General features: G+C 42.2%; 1 protein-coding gene across 1 annotated transcript in view; it reads left to right on the top strand.

The window, feature by feature from the left end:
* The window catches only part of fanca (FA complementation group A), a 101947-nt gene extending 84846 nt beyond the window's left edge, over positions 1 to 17101 (top strand). Inside the window, exons 35-43 of the mRNA XM_080186869.1 lie at positions 1655 to 1759; positions 3527 to 3639; positions 6692 to 6833; positions 7982 to 8038; positions 9463 to 9568; positions 11114 to 11189; positions 13381 to 13513; positions 14388 to 14477; positions 16977 to 17101. Of these exons, the coding sequence (XP_080042995.1) occupies positions 1655 to 1759; positions 3527 to 3639; positions 6692 to 6833; positions 7982 to 8038; positions 9463 to 9568; positions 11114 to 11189; positions 13381 to 13513; positions 14388 to 14477; positions 16977 to 17084 (930 nt within the window). The 3' untranslated portion in view covers positions 17085 to 17101. The remainder of the gene's footprint in view (positions 1 to 1654; positions 1760 to 3526; positions 3640 to 6691; positions 6834 to 7981; positions 8039 to 9462; positions 9569 to 11113; positions 11190 to 13380; positions 13514 to 14387; positions 14478 to 16976) is intronic.
* Positions 17102 to 17146: the final 45 nt, after the last annotated feature.

The raw sequence follows: 17146 nt of genomic DNA, 5'->3' as shown, positions 1-17146 counted from the left end.
ATTGGGTGTGGAGAAGAGGCACAATATTAATCCCTAGAGCAAAGAATTAATTATGAGGAAGAACTGAGGAAATTAGGATGCTGTCATTTTGAAAGGTGGAGAGTGAAATTGAGCCCCCCATCCTGAGGATTGGTAATTAAAAAGTTCTGTATTTGAAGATGTATCAAGATTAAGGATGCGTTTTGGAGGGATAGAGTCAACAGCTCAGAGGTCTTGAAGAGTGCCAATTCCATCAACGTGCACTCATTACACTTGGGCTGGCTTGGCCATGTTCACTGGATAGGTGACAGCCATTTATCCGAAGACCTTCTGTCAGTGAACTGCTGCTGGGCTCCAAGGACACCTGCAAGCAAGATATGAAGCTGGCGTCATTGCTATTGTCAACTGGGAGACAGTTACAAATATTACCGTGTATCCCGCTGTTACCTCTGGAGGCTGATTTATTTGGAAGGGGCCTTAGAAGAGGGAAGCAGAAAACAGGTCAGTAAATTCTGCATCTGCGCAGGTCATTGTCTTTCTCTGCAGCAAAGGTGGCACAGACTGCCATACCAGAGTGGGACTCTTGAACCACATCAGATGATGCCTAACACTGAGTGAAGCCACCACAGCACTAATGCATGGAAGGCTGCCACTGGTCAAGAAATGAGAATAAAGGTGTGAAAAGTGCTTAAAAGAATTTCGGGGCAAACAAAATCTTATTCATTTGCGAGGAAGATGATGTGAAGGGAGGATTATTAATCTTTTATTCTGGAGAGATGAACCAAAATAGATTTTAAATGAAGAAGAGTCAGCAATATTTCCTGGTGATATGGAGAGGATGAATACTGTTGCATGAAATAAAAAAAGTTAAGGAGAAACTATAGATAACCTGAAGAGAAAGCTAAAAGAAAAATAGCAAAATAAATGTTTACCTTGTGCATTCTTGTCAGGATGTGGTTAGTAGAGAGGGACTGTGGATATCACCTGATTAGCATAAATCCCTCAGCAATCATGTGTTTGTTTCAGCATTGCAAACTCAGATATACAATAGAAACAACTGGCATGACTTTCAGCAAGAGATTTCTTTCTCGAGTAGAATTCAGTAACTCCTGTATGATTCCATGGTTGCTTGAGTCAAGTCATTGGTAAGAATAAAGAATATCTTTGAAAGGGGGGAGGCAGCGATGGAATTTGGAAATCGATGTTTATCTGTGCATCTGCCCTATATCTGACATTGCTATGTCATTTGCGCATAACTAATAGTGAACAAAGTTAACCTGACAGCAAATCTGGGCCATTACTGATGCATCATTTTATATGGTAATAATAGGTCATACAGCACTTACGTAAGCAATTGCTATGCATGTGATGAGAGTTGTCAAATATCTATGTTATATCCTGTTGCTTTTAATCTGCATGTATATTCCCATCCTCATTAAAACTCATTCTCTTCCTTGTGTTAGTTGCTGTGGTAAAATGCAGAGGGATATTAAAAAGACCTGAAATCATATCATTCATCTTGAAGTCTCTTAATTATATCCTGTGGAACTTATTACCTAGTGCCCTGGCCACAACTGCATGAAAATTAAAAATGCTGCCAATCATGTTTATATTCTGAAATAAAATTAATGGATGTTGGTGTTGTGATTAATATGTGCCACCTTCTCTGTTTCAGGGTTTGCTTAATGCTTGTGTCGAGTGCGGGGAAGCAGATGGAATTATCGCTGAAATCCTGAACAATGCCAGAGAGCATTGTCCTCTGCTCTTATTATCTGCATCGGTAAAGACATCATCATATTTGTGTGCAAACATTGCTGTTCTCTTTATTTGTTTATGTTTGATTCAGCAACGACGATTGCTTGTCATTTTCCGTGTGCTCATGAACTCCTCCTATGGGGAATAGACATTGAAGTCTCAGGCCAATTCATTCAATCAAAGCACAGTTCATCTCATAACTTAATTAACTGTTAGCTAATGCGGTGTATTATCACACATCCACTGTATGTTAGGATGTCTGAGCAATGCTAACATAGAATTATGATGTGATTATAAACCGACATGGTGAAAACATAACTTACAATCGAGTACTGCACACCCCAGTTATAACTACCTGGATATATAATCCCTAAATAACTCTTCTAAACTCAATAAAGTACCAGCATTTTAATGATTTAATGTGATTATGACAAATATCAGATAAAGTTCCTTCAACAGTCAGTGCGATTATTAAACAGTCCACGGATTCGCATTTAAAAGCAAATTACTGCGGATGCTGGAATCTGAAACCAAAAGAGAAAATGCTGGAAAACCTCAGCAGGTCTGGGCAGCATCTGTAGGAGAGAAAAGAGCTGATGCTTCAAATTCAGATGACCCTTTGTCCCTGACAGTTTTGAAAAAAGGATCATCTGAATTCAAAATGTCAGCTGTTTTCTCTCCTTACAGATGCTGCTGAGATTTTCCAGCATTTTCTCTTTTGGTTTAAAATTGGTTCGTTCCATTCGAAAGTTCACAGAATCATAGAATCCTACAGTGCAGAAGAAGGCTGTTCAGCCCATTACGGCCGCACCAACTACAATCCACACCAGGCCCCGTCCCCATAACCCTATACGTTTACCATAGCTAGACCCCATGATACTAAAGTAAAGTTTATTAGTCACAAGTAAGGCTTACATTAACAAAGTAACTAAGGAGCAGTTTAGCATGGCCAACCCATGTAATCCACACACCTTTGGACTGTGGGAGGAAACAGGAGAACCCAGAGGACAGCCATGCAGGCACAGGGAGAACGTGCAGACTCCACACAGACAGTGACCCAAGCTGGGAATCGAACTCAGGTCCCTGGCGCTGTGAGGCAGCAGTGCTAACCACTGTGTGACCATGTCACCCCTTGACAAAAGGGTTCAGCCTTAGGTGAAATATAATTGTGTTGTGCATAATTTCATTATAGTTCATTCACAATTTTGCGTAAGCACTTTAATAAGTAGTTAAGCTTGCATATAACCAAAAATATGTTTAAAATATTGAGGTGGCGGAGGCATGCCTGAGTTAAAAGTGGGGAATTGTTCCAATTCCCAGCACTGATCTTTCTCACCTTGATGAAGGCTTGGGAGTGGGAGAAAGACAGTACTTTGAGCCAAGATGAGTTAACTATAAAATTATCCCATTCCTTGCTTTAAATCTATTAAATTATTTCCTAATTTTTATATACTCATTTCAAATAATCTGTACAGTCAAATAAAAACAGCAGCCTTGGGATATTTAGATATAATTTTAATTGCTGGACATTATTAGTTGTGTTTATGAGAATGAATAGTTCAGGAAATTCTCGTGTTCAGAGATCTGAAGAAGTTTCCTATTTCTTTGGCGTATTTAACCGGTTCCCATAACCTTATTGCTTTTTCCTGGGCTTCTGTTTGGCCTGACCATGATCTGCCTTTTTGTTGAAATGTGGTATTTTATCGCTGGAAAGGTTTGGAATATGAAATGACTAACCTAACTCTTTTGTCCATTATGGTTAATGTCAACCTATTGTGTCTTCTTGCTGAAGTTTTGGTGGCCGAGACTGGAGCCAGTGCTGGTCACACAATGGAAAAGGATTAGTGATACTTCACTTCCTGGAGAACTACAGAGGATGGTCAACAACCAGTGCTGGGCCAACAGGTAGTCCAGGATTATTTTTTAAAAATGTGCTCCATTCTCAAAGTTACGAAGTCAATGCGCAGACCCGAATCCATCTCTTTGCTTGTTCCAAAGACCAAATTCAAACTGAATCTGATTCATGGTCCCCACAAGAAAGACATACAAGATCCATGCTAACAAGAAAAGGCATTGCATTAGATCTTGAGCTCGATCTGACACCTTGATCTTAGCCAAAAGGCAGAGAAGCAACGTCAAAGCCAAGTTTGGAGATGTTAGGCCTAAGTTACAGAGCAAAGCTCAATGTTTGTTCTTCCTTTCCCTTCATTTCGGTGGAATTAAATACAGATCCAACTTGAAAGCTGCAGTACGTAATAGTTACCCTATTATAATATATAGCAAGTCCTATCAGAATGCTAGCATCTCTGTTATGCCTAATGCATTATCCTTTCTGTTTATGGGTTACAATGAGAATGTTTCTGCCAGTGATGAATAGCCTTTCCAGAATTCCCACCCTGGAATGTTGCTTTTACTACAACATTTTCACAGATCACATCTGTGATTGTGATTCAATTTTCTACTAATCAAGACATGTTGCAGTATTGATAATTGGACAGTGGACACCAGCATAGTGTCTAATAGTTTAAAGGAAATTCGATGTGAACCATCAGTTAATACAGTAATAACATTTGAGTGGATGTTGAAATCTGAGGGTGGGATTCTCCAGCTGCATTCGCCCCGAGGCCGAGGTCAACAGACCATGGTCCATGTCCAGCCTGCTATGATTCCCGTGGCAGGCGGGACGGAAAAATTCCATCCTGAATGAGAAATTGGAATGCTTACCATAAAGGAAGTTGCTGCATCATCACCACCAATAAACAGGGGAAGACATGTTGCAAAGCTTGACAGAATTTAAACTTTTACTGATGGGTATGGGATTCTCCGGCTCAATTCGCCCCAAAGCCAGACAATCCCATCCAGGGTCATTGGACCTTTGCATGGTCTGTGTCCCGTCTGCTTCGATTCCCGTGGTGGGTGCGTCAGGAAAATTATGGAATTACTGCCCCATAGAAATTTATCTTTAACAATATTACAGTGCATTTAAAAATGCAAGACATGCAAAACGACCCCTTTCTTTATTAAAGGATTCTAAATACCCTTTGAAATGTCTCTCAGCAATAAAACACATCCTGTTAAAGTACGAAATCTACTAGCTCAGGAACCTCAAGAATGCAGGCCCTGATCAAAAATGATAAATTTGAGGAGTCTGGTGTAGTTTTTCCTCTTGTGATTAACTGAAAAGTACAAAACAAGTAAAGGTTGATTTGGGGGAGCGGTGTGTGGGGAGGATCAGGACTTTCTGCTATTTCGGAATAACATCAGTGTATTACTTCCCTCAAAATCTCAGGAAGTTGAGAGTGATTTGCCGACCCGTACAGGCTCTTGGGGTTAATGGAATGATTCCCTTGTCAGGCCTGATCTTGCATGGAGTAGCTTTTAGGGGTTAAAATTGGTTTCAGCGTTCCAGAGATTACATTAGGCAAGGATCACAGTGCTTGCTGTCAATGTTGCCTGAACTCCAATCAGAGTTGACTGTGCTGCCCCCTACAGTCAAGTCGGCTGCAGGCAGTCATTGCCAACACTGAATAATCATAGAAACCCTACAGTGCAGGAGGAGGCCATTCAGCTCATCGAGTCTGCACCGACCACAATCCCATCCAGGCCTTACCCCCATATCCCTACATATTTAGCCACTAATCCCTCTAACCTACGCATCTTTAAGGGGCAATTTTTAGCATGGCCAATCAACCTAACCCACACATCTTTGGACTGTGGGAGGAAACCCACGCAGACACGAGGAGAATGTGCAAACTCCACACACAGTGACACAAGTCGGGAATCGAACCCAGGTCCCTGGAGCTGTGAAGCAGCAGTGCTGACCTCTGTGCTACCATGCCGCCCATAAACGCACGGGGGGGGAGGTACTGGACGGTATCTGTAAATCATGAACTTGGAGCTCTGTGAGGAACCTACGTCTTCAAGTGAGTGAGGGAGAAAACAGCAATACAAAATAGCCATAATGGAAGCTCAACTAGAATTCAAGTTATCCAATCAGATCTCATTTGGATAATATCTCTATCCCAGCATTTTGGAAATACATTGCCTTGTTCCCAGTGATTCCACTGACAATGGGGTTGATTTTACCAAAGAAATCCTAAGCCTTGGACAAGCGTGAAAACGGCAGAGTTTCTGACCTGCTTTTTGACAAGTTCAAATCCAGTATCTTATCCACCCTGCAGGAAAAAATGGGTTAAATCATTCTTTGCCTGTAGGGAAGAATGGCGGGACTTAAATCGCCAGCAAACTTGCTGTAGCAGCAGAGGGCGCCATTGTGCACGTGCAGACTTCTGGCTGCACATGCGTAATGGCAACCAGCAGAGGCCTGCCTGGTCAGCTCACAGCTGCTCCAGCTGGCCCATCCCAAACCCAGCCCCTCTCCCCACTCAGCTCTCCCAGGTGTCTGCAGCTGATTGTGAGCCCCACCCCGCCCGGAAATATTGCCATCGCACCTTCCCAAACCGTTGCCCAAACTGATCGCCCACAGTGGGCACTGCCATGGGGTACCCCCCCTGCCCTCTATCTCGCTGGGGAGCCTCAGTGGCCTCCAGTGCTACCAGCGAGGCCGTCACAGCTAGTTTCCCCTGGCCAGACTGCAAAGGCAAGTGAGCCCGGACGATACCGTCCCAGACCTATTATTTCAAAGTAAAAGACAGATTTAAATATATTTGAATACACTATTCAGCCTTGCGCTAGAAGTGGGCACGAGGCTGATCGTGCCGGATATCTGATGCTGGTAAGATTGCAAGAGGCAAGAAATCGGATGCGAATCTGATTTCTTGGCTCTCTCATATATAAATGTATTTAAATGAAAAAGTTATGCTGCAAAATAACATGCGTGAGCAGCCTGAGCCTGTCCTCAGTGCCCCCTCTCCTCCTGCAGTTACAGCTGATCGAGGTACAAGACTATATGAAGCAAGATTTATCTATTTTGCTGTTTCTTCTTCAATTGCTGCAGGTTACTTTTGGGGAAAATGGAAAGTCCTCCATCAGATACACCCTGGCTTCTTGGTGCCTTTCTGTACTTTACTCTCCAAAGGAAAATTGGGCTGACAATGCTTCCGACAATAATGAGACAGATCTGTGCTGAGAATGAGCTGGTAAGTGTATTCTTTATTATCTCATTTTCTTTCATCCTGACAGTATACATGACTTTGATAGACTTGATTTAAATGCTAAACACATCCAGCAATCGATCAATCAAAAATGGATAAGTCAACATTTCCTCTGGTAAAACCAAGCCATTTTTTTGTGTCAGGTCTCTGTTGACCTGTGTTGCTGCCACCTATAGGACAGAGTCAGAAACTCCAGAATCTTTGCCCACTGCTCAACTCTTGAGCTCCTGCAGATCCGTTCTGTTAAATGGAACACTCTTTGCCTGTGACCCCCAAAATCATTGCCAGCTTCCTGCTTTAAATCCTGATCTGTGTCTTCAAAACCTTGAAACTGGACTTCTAAGACTCTTCTTAATGGCTTCTTTTCCTCGACTCTCCACAAGCTTCAATTCATTCCAGATGCAACGTCCTTGTCTTCACAAACTCTAGGTTTCAGATCACTCTTTCCTGTTTTACAAGCCTCCTCAATGCCCTTCTCTTTGACAATACCTTTGGACCTGATCTCAGTCCTGCCCAATTTTCATGCTGCTCCTCCTGCTTAGTACATACTGTTTCCTCCCTTGAATGCCAATGTTGAGTGCTTTGTGAATACTGCCCGTGAAGGTGTGTATTGTTGCCATTATATGATAAGAGTAATACTGAATTGAAAATAATTCATTTTTTAAAATGTCAAAGCAAATGGCGCATCAATTTATATCATAAACTCACAGGTGATCCTTCCCCTTTCACCTTCACATCAGATGACCTAGAATCATAGAATTCCTACAGTACAGAAGGAGGCCATTTGGCCCATCGAGCCTGTACCGACAACAAACCCACCCTGGCTTTATCCCCATAACATCGCACATTTACCCTACTAACCCCCCTGACACTAAGGAGCAATTTAGCATAGCCAATCTACCTAACCCGCACATCTTTGGACTGTGGGAGGAAACCAGAGCACCCGGAGGAAACCCAAATCGACGTGGAGAGAACTTGAAACTCCGCACACACAGTGACCCGAGGCTGGAATTGAACCCGGGTCCCTGGTGCTGTGAGGCAGCCGTGTTAACCACTGTGCCACCGTTAGTGGTATCAAAATCAGAACATCGTCAATATTGATCCATAACTTAGTCCCTCTCTTTTGTCCCCAGGTTCCTGTGCTGTACCTCAGTTTGATGGATTTGATCTCATCCCTATTGCAACCTAAGGTAAATATGGTATTGCTTCATCCCTACAAAGGTGTGCTACAGGTACTGACTGATACTAAAGATACTTCAGTTATTCTGCAATGCCATGGTCATATTGTTGACACCTGCTCACTTCCCATTTATGTGAATAGCGAGCGAGTGTACAGCTTTCTGTTAATTTTGTACCTGAATTTCTGAAAATTTATACCTCCAGGGGGAAGTTTAGTTTTACAATCTAATATATACACAGATTTTAACACAAGGATGGTTGTGAGGCACGGCTGTGAGCCATGCATGACTGTCGAGAAAGAAAACTCATTAATTTTCATCTTTGATACCTGTGGTGTGTTCTCGGTATCTCGCACAAGGAGATGAAAGCGGCAGGCTTCTCAAATCTCTCACGTATGCTGGCACTCAGCAAGCAGAAGTGCCTTTGCCAGCTGAGGTACATTCCCAGGGAGGTAACAGACACATTTATATTCTGTATGTGAAGTAGTCAGAACCAAAAGACCAGTTGGAAGCCCAACACTCCATTTCAAGGATGCTCACAAGTGTGGCATGAAGGCCTGAACCATTCCTTTTGCACACATGGGAGACTCCAGCTAATGACAGAGGGGAATAATGATATTACCTGTGATGAACAGTTTGACAGAAAGCACTGACACCACAAGTGCCAACCCACAAAAACACCTGATAACCACATCGTATGCAGCACCTTCCGCACCGTCTGAAACTATCCCATCTCCAATGGATTCGCTACGTGTCTTTTCTCTTATGTGCATGGGAAGATGCCAGTAGTGATATTTTACTGTCCACACTGAAACCATTATTCTCGTATAGCAATCATAGAAATCCTGCAATGTAGAAGGAGGCCCTTCGGCCCATCAAGTCTGCGCCAACAACAATTCCACCCCAGGCTCTATCCCCCTAAACGCATACATTTATACCGCTAGTCCCTCTAACCTACACACTTCAGGACACTACAGGCCATTTGGCATGGCCAATCAACCTAACCTGCACATCTTTGGAGTGTGGGAGGAAACTGGAGCACCCGGAGGAAACCCACACAGACACGGGGAGAATGTGTAGACTCCACACACACTGACCCAGCACATTGTGGGAGAACAAACTTCTTCCAATGCTTACTATAAGGAAAGTCAAAACTTGAAATGACTGTTTGGTTAACACAGTTAGTCACAGTATGATGAGAAAGTGGAAGTCCTAATGTGAAATACATTTAGCTGAGGATACTTGTTGAACTCACCTATAACTGGCAACTTGATGATCTTGTAGGGTTTCACTCTTTGATCGTCACATTCAGAAATATTCTTAAATATTTTGGAGTTATTTTAATTTGTTCAATCTATTTAATTGGATGATCTACAATATGTTTTGAATCTGTTTCTGCCAAAGAGTCTGACAATTTGTTGTTTTTCTTTTAAAAGGAATCCTTGAGCTTAACTGTTGCATTAAAAACATGTGCTGATGTGATTGTGGTTTTGGAGGAGCAGAACAAACATTGGCTTCATATATTTTTGGTGACAAACAAGGGTAAGCTGTCGCACTTTGTCCTGATTCATCTTTAACCAGCTTTGTCCAGCTTGCTGTCTGAATCGCACACTTCATTCATCTCGTCCCCAAAGTGAAAATATTCCAAATGAATGTTGATCCCTCTGTCTCTTTCAATACCTCCACAACAACCACTTGCATTTATATAACAACTGTAATATAGGAAAACATTTCAAGGTGCTTCACAAAACATAATTACTCTGAAACAAAAACAGGTGAAGAGTCATCCTAACTTGAAATGTTGGCTTTATTCTCCCTCCACAGATGCTGTCAGACCTGGTGAGATTTTCCAGCATTTTCTTCTTTTGGTTCAAATTCCAGCCCCTGCAGTGTTTTGCTTTAATATTGCTTAACAAAGTTTGATGTTGAACCACGAAAGGAGATATTATGACAAAGGGGTAGATTTTAAGGTCTGTCTTAAGGTTGGAGAGGGCTTGGGGTCTGGGCAACTGAACACGCAGTCTGAGGATTCAGGGTAGACCATTTAGGACAGAAATGAGGAGACATTTCTTCACCCAAAGAGTGGTGAGCCTGTGGAATTTACTGCCACAGAAGTAATTGATGCCAAAACACTGAATGTATTCATGAGGCGGCTGGATATAGCACCTGGGGCGAATGGGATGGAAGGTTATGAGGAGAAAGCAGGATTAGACTATTGAGTTGGATGATCAGCCATGATCATTATGAATGGCGGAGCAGGCTCGAAGGGCCAAATGGCCTTGTCCTGCCCCTATTTTCTATGTAACACAAGGTGGTGAAGCCAATAATGAAGTGATTAAGATTGAGGGTGCGCAATTTGCCAGAAGTGAAAGAGCATAGAGATCACTCAGGTTTGCAGGTCTGGAAAAGGTTGTAGGAATCGGGATGGGACAAGGCCACAAAAGGATTTAAAATCAAGGATAAGAGTTTTAGAATTGAGGTGTTGCTAGGCTGGGAACCAAAGAATCTTACCAGCATGGAGTAGGTGGTTGAATGGGGTTTGATGTGAGTTAGGAAACTACCATCAGCGAAGTGTTAAATCAGAGGCTGAGAAGAATGACATCAGTGCCAGCTCTAAGAGTTATGTCAGTAATGCAGTGAAGAGTCTACCAAACCCATTCTAAAGTTTAAGTAGAGTGGATATTTTAATCGTTTCTGGAGGGCAGTAAGTTATGTTAATTTATTTACTAGCCTGCATGCGTGTGGCCACAATTCATGGTCCCACAATACACCCGAATACAAGGTGGAAATACTGGAATTACTCAGGAGGTCTGACAGCATTGCAGGAGAGAGAGTCTGTAGATGTTTCAGGTTTGTGGTCTTTTATCAGACCTGGGGAAGTCTAGAGACCATTACATTTCTGACTTTTCCATGTCCTCCAAGGTCATTGATCTGAAATGTTTACCCCTCCTTTCTCCACAGATGCAGCTAGACTTGCTGAGATTTTCCAGCATTTTGTTTTTATTTCAGGTTTCTAGCATGTGTAGCATTTTGCTTTGGTGCGTCAATATAACCCTGTCACAGCTTTGATCTTCCTCTCCACAGCAGATCATGGGCCACACCAGGTCCTGAACAGCTTGATGTCTGACAAGGAAATTAAGCTTCTCCCTGTTGCCTTCTTCAGGTATGATATTTAACTTACAGAAAAGTTAAGACCACTTCATCAACAGGTTACATTTAACCTGCGGGGGGCAGGTTAGAGTTGTATGTAGCACCAAGTAGCTTGATTTAAATCTGTGTTTGTTAAATGTTTTGTTAACTTTTCATGGGATGTGAGCATCACAGGCTAGGCCAATGATTATAGCCCAACCCTAACTGCCCTGGGAAGGCGGTGGTGAACCAAATTCTTGGACTGTTACTTCCAGGTGGTACACCCACATTGCTATTAGAATCATAGAATCCCTACAGTGCAGCAGAAAGCCATTCAGCTCATTCTGTCTGCACCAACTCTCTGACAGAGCATCTTACCCAAGCCCTTTCCCGTAACCCCACGTATTACCTCACTAATCAAAACATCTTGGGAGACTAGGGGAGCAATTTAGTGTGACCAATCAACCTAACCCACATCTCTTTGGACTGTGGGAGGAAACCGGAGAAAACCCACGCAGATACGGGGAGGACAAGCAAACTCCACACAGTTACCCAAGGCTAGGATTGAACCAGGTTTCCGGCGTTGTGAAGCAGCGGTGCTAACCACCATGCTGCCTAGAGGGAATGTGAGGTGTTTAACCCAGCATGACCAAAGGAACAGTGATATAATTCTAAGTCAGGATTGAACATAAGAACATAAGAACGTAAGAAATAGGAGCAGGAGTAGGCCATCTAGCCCTTCGAGCCTGCCCCGCCATTCAATAAGATCATGGCTGATCTGTTGTGGCTCAGTTCCACTTTCCCGCCCTCTCCCCATAACCCTTAATCCCCTCTCTTATCAAGAACCCATCAACCCGCTTCTTAAAAATATTTAGCGAGGCAGCCTCCACCACTTCAACGGGCAGAGAATTCCAGAGATTCACCACCCTTTGAGTGAAGAAGTTCCTCCTCAACTCCGTTCTAAACCGCCTCCCCTTTATCTTGAGGCTGTGCCCCCTAGTCCTACTGTCTTTTTTGAGCGGGAAGAGTCTCTCCACCTCTATCCTATCCATCCCATTCATCATCTTATACGTCTCAATGAGATCTCCCCTCATTCTTCTAAACTCTAACGAGTACAAGCCTAGTTTATTCAGCCTCTCCTCATAGCTCAATCCCCTCAACTCCGGTATCAGCCTAGTAAACCTCCTCTGCACTCCCTCCAGGGCCAAAATATCCTTGCGCAGGTGCGGCGCCCAAAACTGCACACAGTACTCCAGCTGCGGCCTCACCAATGCCCTATACAGCTGCAGCAAGACCTCCCTACTTTTATATTCAATCCCCCTCGCTATGAAGGCCAGCATCCCATTCGCCTTCCTGACCACCTGCTGCACCTGCAAGCTGGGTTTTTGCGACTCATGCACAAGGACCCCGAGGTCCCTCTGTGTGTGTGGCTATGAGGGGAATTTGCAGGTGGTGGTGCTCCCATGCACCAGAAATCATAGAATACCTACAGTACAGAAGGAGCCATTCGGCCCATCAAGTCTGTACCAACCACAATCCCACCCAGGCCCTATTCCTGTAACCTCACACATTTATCTGCTAATCCCCCTGACACTAGGGTCAATTTAGCATGGCCCATCAACCTAAACTTCACATCTTCCGGACTGTGGGAGGAAACTGGAGCATCCCGAGGAAAGCCACGCAGACAAGGGGAGAAAATGCAAACCCCACATAGACAGTGACCCAAGGTTGTGGCGCTGTGAGGCAGCAGTTCTCTGACCAAACACTGTAGCCCAGTATTTGTATGGTTCAAATTTGTATGGTATTTGTGTGCCTCAGTTTCTGATCAGTGGTAACACTTAGGATATTAATGGTGATGGATTCAATGATGGTAATACTATTAGAATATCAGGAGGAGATGGTTAGATTTACTGTTGTTGGAGGATCATTGCCTGGAATGATGTTTTTATTTTGCAATTGTTGTACAGATGAAGTAAATCTGAATTTATATCTGTTACTCTGTCTTTGTAATCATCAAAGGATAAATTCTGTCAGATGCATGTCAGGAATTGATTATTGACTAATGAGGTATCAAAATGTACAGACTAGAACTCCCTGCTGACCTGGGCCCTGAAACAAGAGCTCCTCAAGGGATACTGTGTAAAAATGTTTGAATTTTGTACAGAAATCTTTTGTAGTGCACAATAATTTTTAAAAGTCTTCAGTGTTGCTCAATTTTCCAATAGCCTTATTCTTGGTCTGGATCCAAAGCTGCTTTCTTCCATCATCAAACATGCAGATTTCCTGTCAGTCGCCATCTTTCTATATACTGCAATGGTCACACTCTTCCTGGATGGAGAAGACATAAGCTCCAAGCAGGTGAGCATGGTTAATGTGGCCCTTCATAGTCAACAGGAAGTGTTTAACCTTTTTCTCACAAATTGCTAATTTCAAGTTGAATCTGCATGCACACGTTTTTATTAAATTTGCAATTTAGTTTGTTTCTACTTCCGTTGAAAGAAAGTATCTGCTTATATTGTTCAATATTCTTGACATGAATTGCTTCCATAATCATATAGGTAGCTTACAGTCTTTCTTTGCTGCCCTACTGTTAGGTGACACTAAAGACAATGATTTTTTTACAGGCAAGGGGAGGTGGGTTGGGGTGTGCACGTGGAGTTAAATTGTCTAAAGTGATGTCCTGACATCTTACCCTCTTCCCGAGTGGGTTTGAAGGCAAGTCAGTGCCTCTTGTAAGTGTTGGCTAAGGTATTTACACATTCAGGTAGATTGTTACATTCTGTTTTAACGCAAGATTCTGGTGTTGAGTGGACCTACTTCATTGCTTGACAGGTGATTGCCAGCTTTGTGGAAGTCACTTTGACTTTCTTCCACTTGACTCACTATCAGCTACATTTTCTCTGCTGACAGACTTTATGACATGGGAGCAGGTTGTGTAATTCCAGCTTGCACCTCTGATAAACAGCAAGCGAGCCAGCAACCAGTTGTATTCTAAAGCAATCAACTGTGTGGCTTCTGCTGTGGAGTATTTTGCTACAAGGTGTTCACCTCCACAAAAACACAGATCTTTTGGACAATAGGAATTTTCATGAATGCCAAAGGAACTATTTTGTTTAATTTGATAGCACACGTCATCATTCAGGAGAGGAAGTATGCAGTTGGAAGACAAATCTGAATAAAGCTACTGATTGTAATGTTATCAATAAGTAACAAACTTGGCTTCTGTTTGCAGTCGGATCCTTTGGGATTGATTACACGAGGGCGTCAGTTCCTCCTGCATACAATTCCACAGTGTCCTGCTCAGACCATGTCATGGAATAAGGTAAGAGCTTCTGGCAAGATTAATTGCAATGCAAATAATGACTCCATGGTCAGTCACAAATTTCTATACTATCGTTTCAGTCAATTATTACCAGTTATTTTACTTTAAGTACTGATTGTATGTTTGGAATCTGAGAGAATACATGGTAGCTGTTATTTTTTTTTCCTGCTTGTTCCACATTTAGAAATGTGATGTTGCTAAAATGCAGCAACTGGATCAGAGGATAGCATTCAGCTGAATGCAACAAATAGTTCACAACCATGATTATTGGATAACGAAAACAGAAATCTAAGCTGAAATAACTTATCCATTTTTAACAAACCTGTTTTAAATTTTAAACTTTTATATATTTGGTTAACTTAAATTCTAACTTAGTCAAATTTTAAGAACAACTTGATGACTGGAGACATAGGACTGGAGACATAGGAACATGTGTAGGTCATTGAGCCTGCTCCACCATTTAATAAGATCATGGCTGATCTGTGGTCTAACTCTATGTACCTGTCCTAAGCCTATTTTCCCTTGATACCCCTGTTCAATTTAAAAAAAAAGCCTATCTCTGACTTAAACCTAACAATTGAACCAGCATCCACCGCCATTTGAGGAAGAGTTCCAAACCTCCACCACTCTCTGTGAAAGTGTTTTCTGACATCTCTCCTGAATGGCTTGGCCCTAATTTTTAGTTTATGGCTCCTGGTTCTAGAACCTTCAATTAGTGGAAACAGTTTATCCTTATCCACGCTGTCCTTCCCTGTAAATATTTTGTGTTATAATGGATCGTAGAAAGGCCCTGTGCAAACCTAGTTAATAGTTTGTGGTTTAGTGTTCCAGCTTTCTTTAGATTTGTTTATGCACAATTAGAATAAAAATGTTGATGTAACAATGGAATAAAAGCTTTTAAACTGTTTTAAGTACCTAAAACTTAAGAACATTAAGGCACAAAGGAAACTTAGGTACTTAATATCCAGATTAAAAACTTGTTATGCTATCTTGCATAAATAGCCACTTAGCTTGCATTTATTGTAGAGCATAGGCATCCCAAAGTATCTGTCATATTATTTTGAAATGAAGGTTATGTAATGAAGCATAATCTGATTATCAATCTGTTCCACTACTACACCAGTGTTGTTATTTTAGCTGATCTGAGGTTTTGCATGAACTAATCCAAAGAAAACTGGAATGGAGTTATGAAGTGTAATAACAAAATTGCATATAGCTGTTTGAGAAGTGATCAATTAAATATTTTTTGGCAGTATTACACAAGACAGGCATGTCTGAATATTGGTCAAGACTGGAAACTTTACCATTAACCACGAGCTGAATCTGCATTGGTTCAACGCCTTATCGAAAGAGCACATTGAATAATGCAGCGCTTTCCATTACAGCACAGAGCACCAGCCAAATTATACATTTTCAGACTGGAGTGCCTGGTTTTATAAGCATATTACAGTGCTAATTTTCCTGTGATTCATGTCTGGAGAATATTTACTTCCCTGCTCCAATCCACCTTTTCCTTCCCTGAGATTTAACTTACTTCCAAGCGGAAGTGGATTGCCTATGCTGGCAATAGATAAAAGGGTATAGCTAAACAGGGACCTGCTTAATTTTCCCTATTCCAAGTTTCATAGTTATAGAGTTATACAGCACAGAAACAGGTCCTTCAGTCTAACTTGTCCATGCCGATTAGGTTTCCTACACTGAACTAATACCATTTGCCTATGTTTGGCCCATATCCCTCTAAACCTTTCCCATCCATGTATCCGTCCAAATGTATTTTAAATGTTGTAATTGTATCCAGCTCTACTGGCAGCTTGTTCCATATACCCACCACCCAATGTGAGGAAAAAGTTCCCCATCTCAGATTAAAACCTATGCCCTCTAGTTTTGGTCTCCCCTACCCTGGGGAAAAGATTTTGATTATTCATCTTATCTATGCCCCTGATGATCTTATAAACGTCTAAGATCACCCCTCATGTTCCTATGCTCCAAGGAAAAAAGTCTCACCCTATCTAGCATCTCCTTATAATTCAAACTTTCCAGTCCCAGTAACATCCTCGTGAATCATTTTTTGCATCCTTTCCATTTTAATAACATCCTTCCTATAGCAGGCTCTCTGGTTTAAGAGACAGGAGTAAGTAGCAAACAAAGTCTCTTATCCCTTGACAACAGCTGCAGATTGGGGCTTGACCGGAGGTTTGGGGGGGGGGGGGGGGCGTGGAGGAGAGGAGAGGGTGGTTGGGCAGAAGGCTGAAGATCCTGACTGTCAAAGCTATTGCTGCCATGAAAGTGATCACTGGCTTATCAACGTTTGCAAAAGGTTTCCCACAGATTTAAAAACTACTGGACTAAACTTTGCCAGCTTATTAAAAGTACAAGTGAAGTGCAGTTACAATATTGTTACTCAGTGTTCTCTCATGTGACTATTGGCGCCAATGTTTTGTAACATATGCTTCACCATACAGTACAAGATTTAATAAAAGTCATTGTTTTCTTTGTTAGCTACAGGCTGCTTGTAAGGACATTGACCCAGAGCTGAAAGCTGCACTTAACCATCATCTGCAGCTCTGCGCTGGTGATGAACTCTACTTGGAACCAACTATTCTATAAAGAATAAGAGTGGCCCGATTCACATTTAGCATGGTTGCAGTTTTACAAGGTTGCTTCTCAAG

Source organism: Carcharhinus amblyrhynchos, chromosome 4, assembly GCF_965287045.1.
Source record: "Carcharhinus amblyrhynchos chromosome 4, sCarAmb.v2.hapA, whole genome shotgun sequence".
Lineage (NCBI taxonomy): Eukaryota > Metazoa > Chordata > Chondrichthyes > Carcharhiniformes > Carcharhinidae > Carcharhinus > Carcharhinus amblyrhynchos.
The sequence above is the reverse complement of the archived record's forward strand: the minus strand, read 5'-3'. Positions and strand labels throughout refer to the sequence as shown.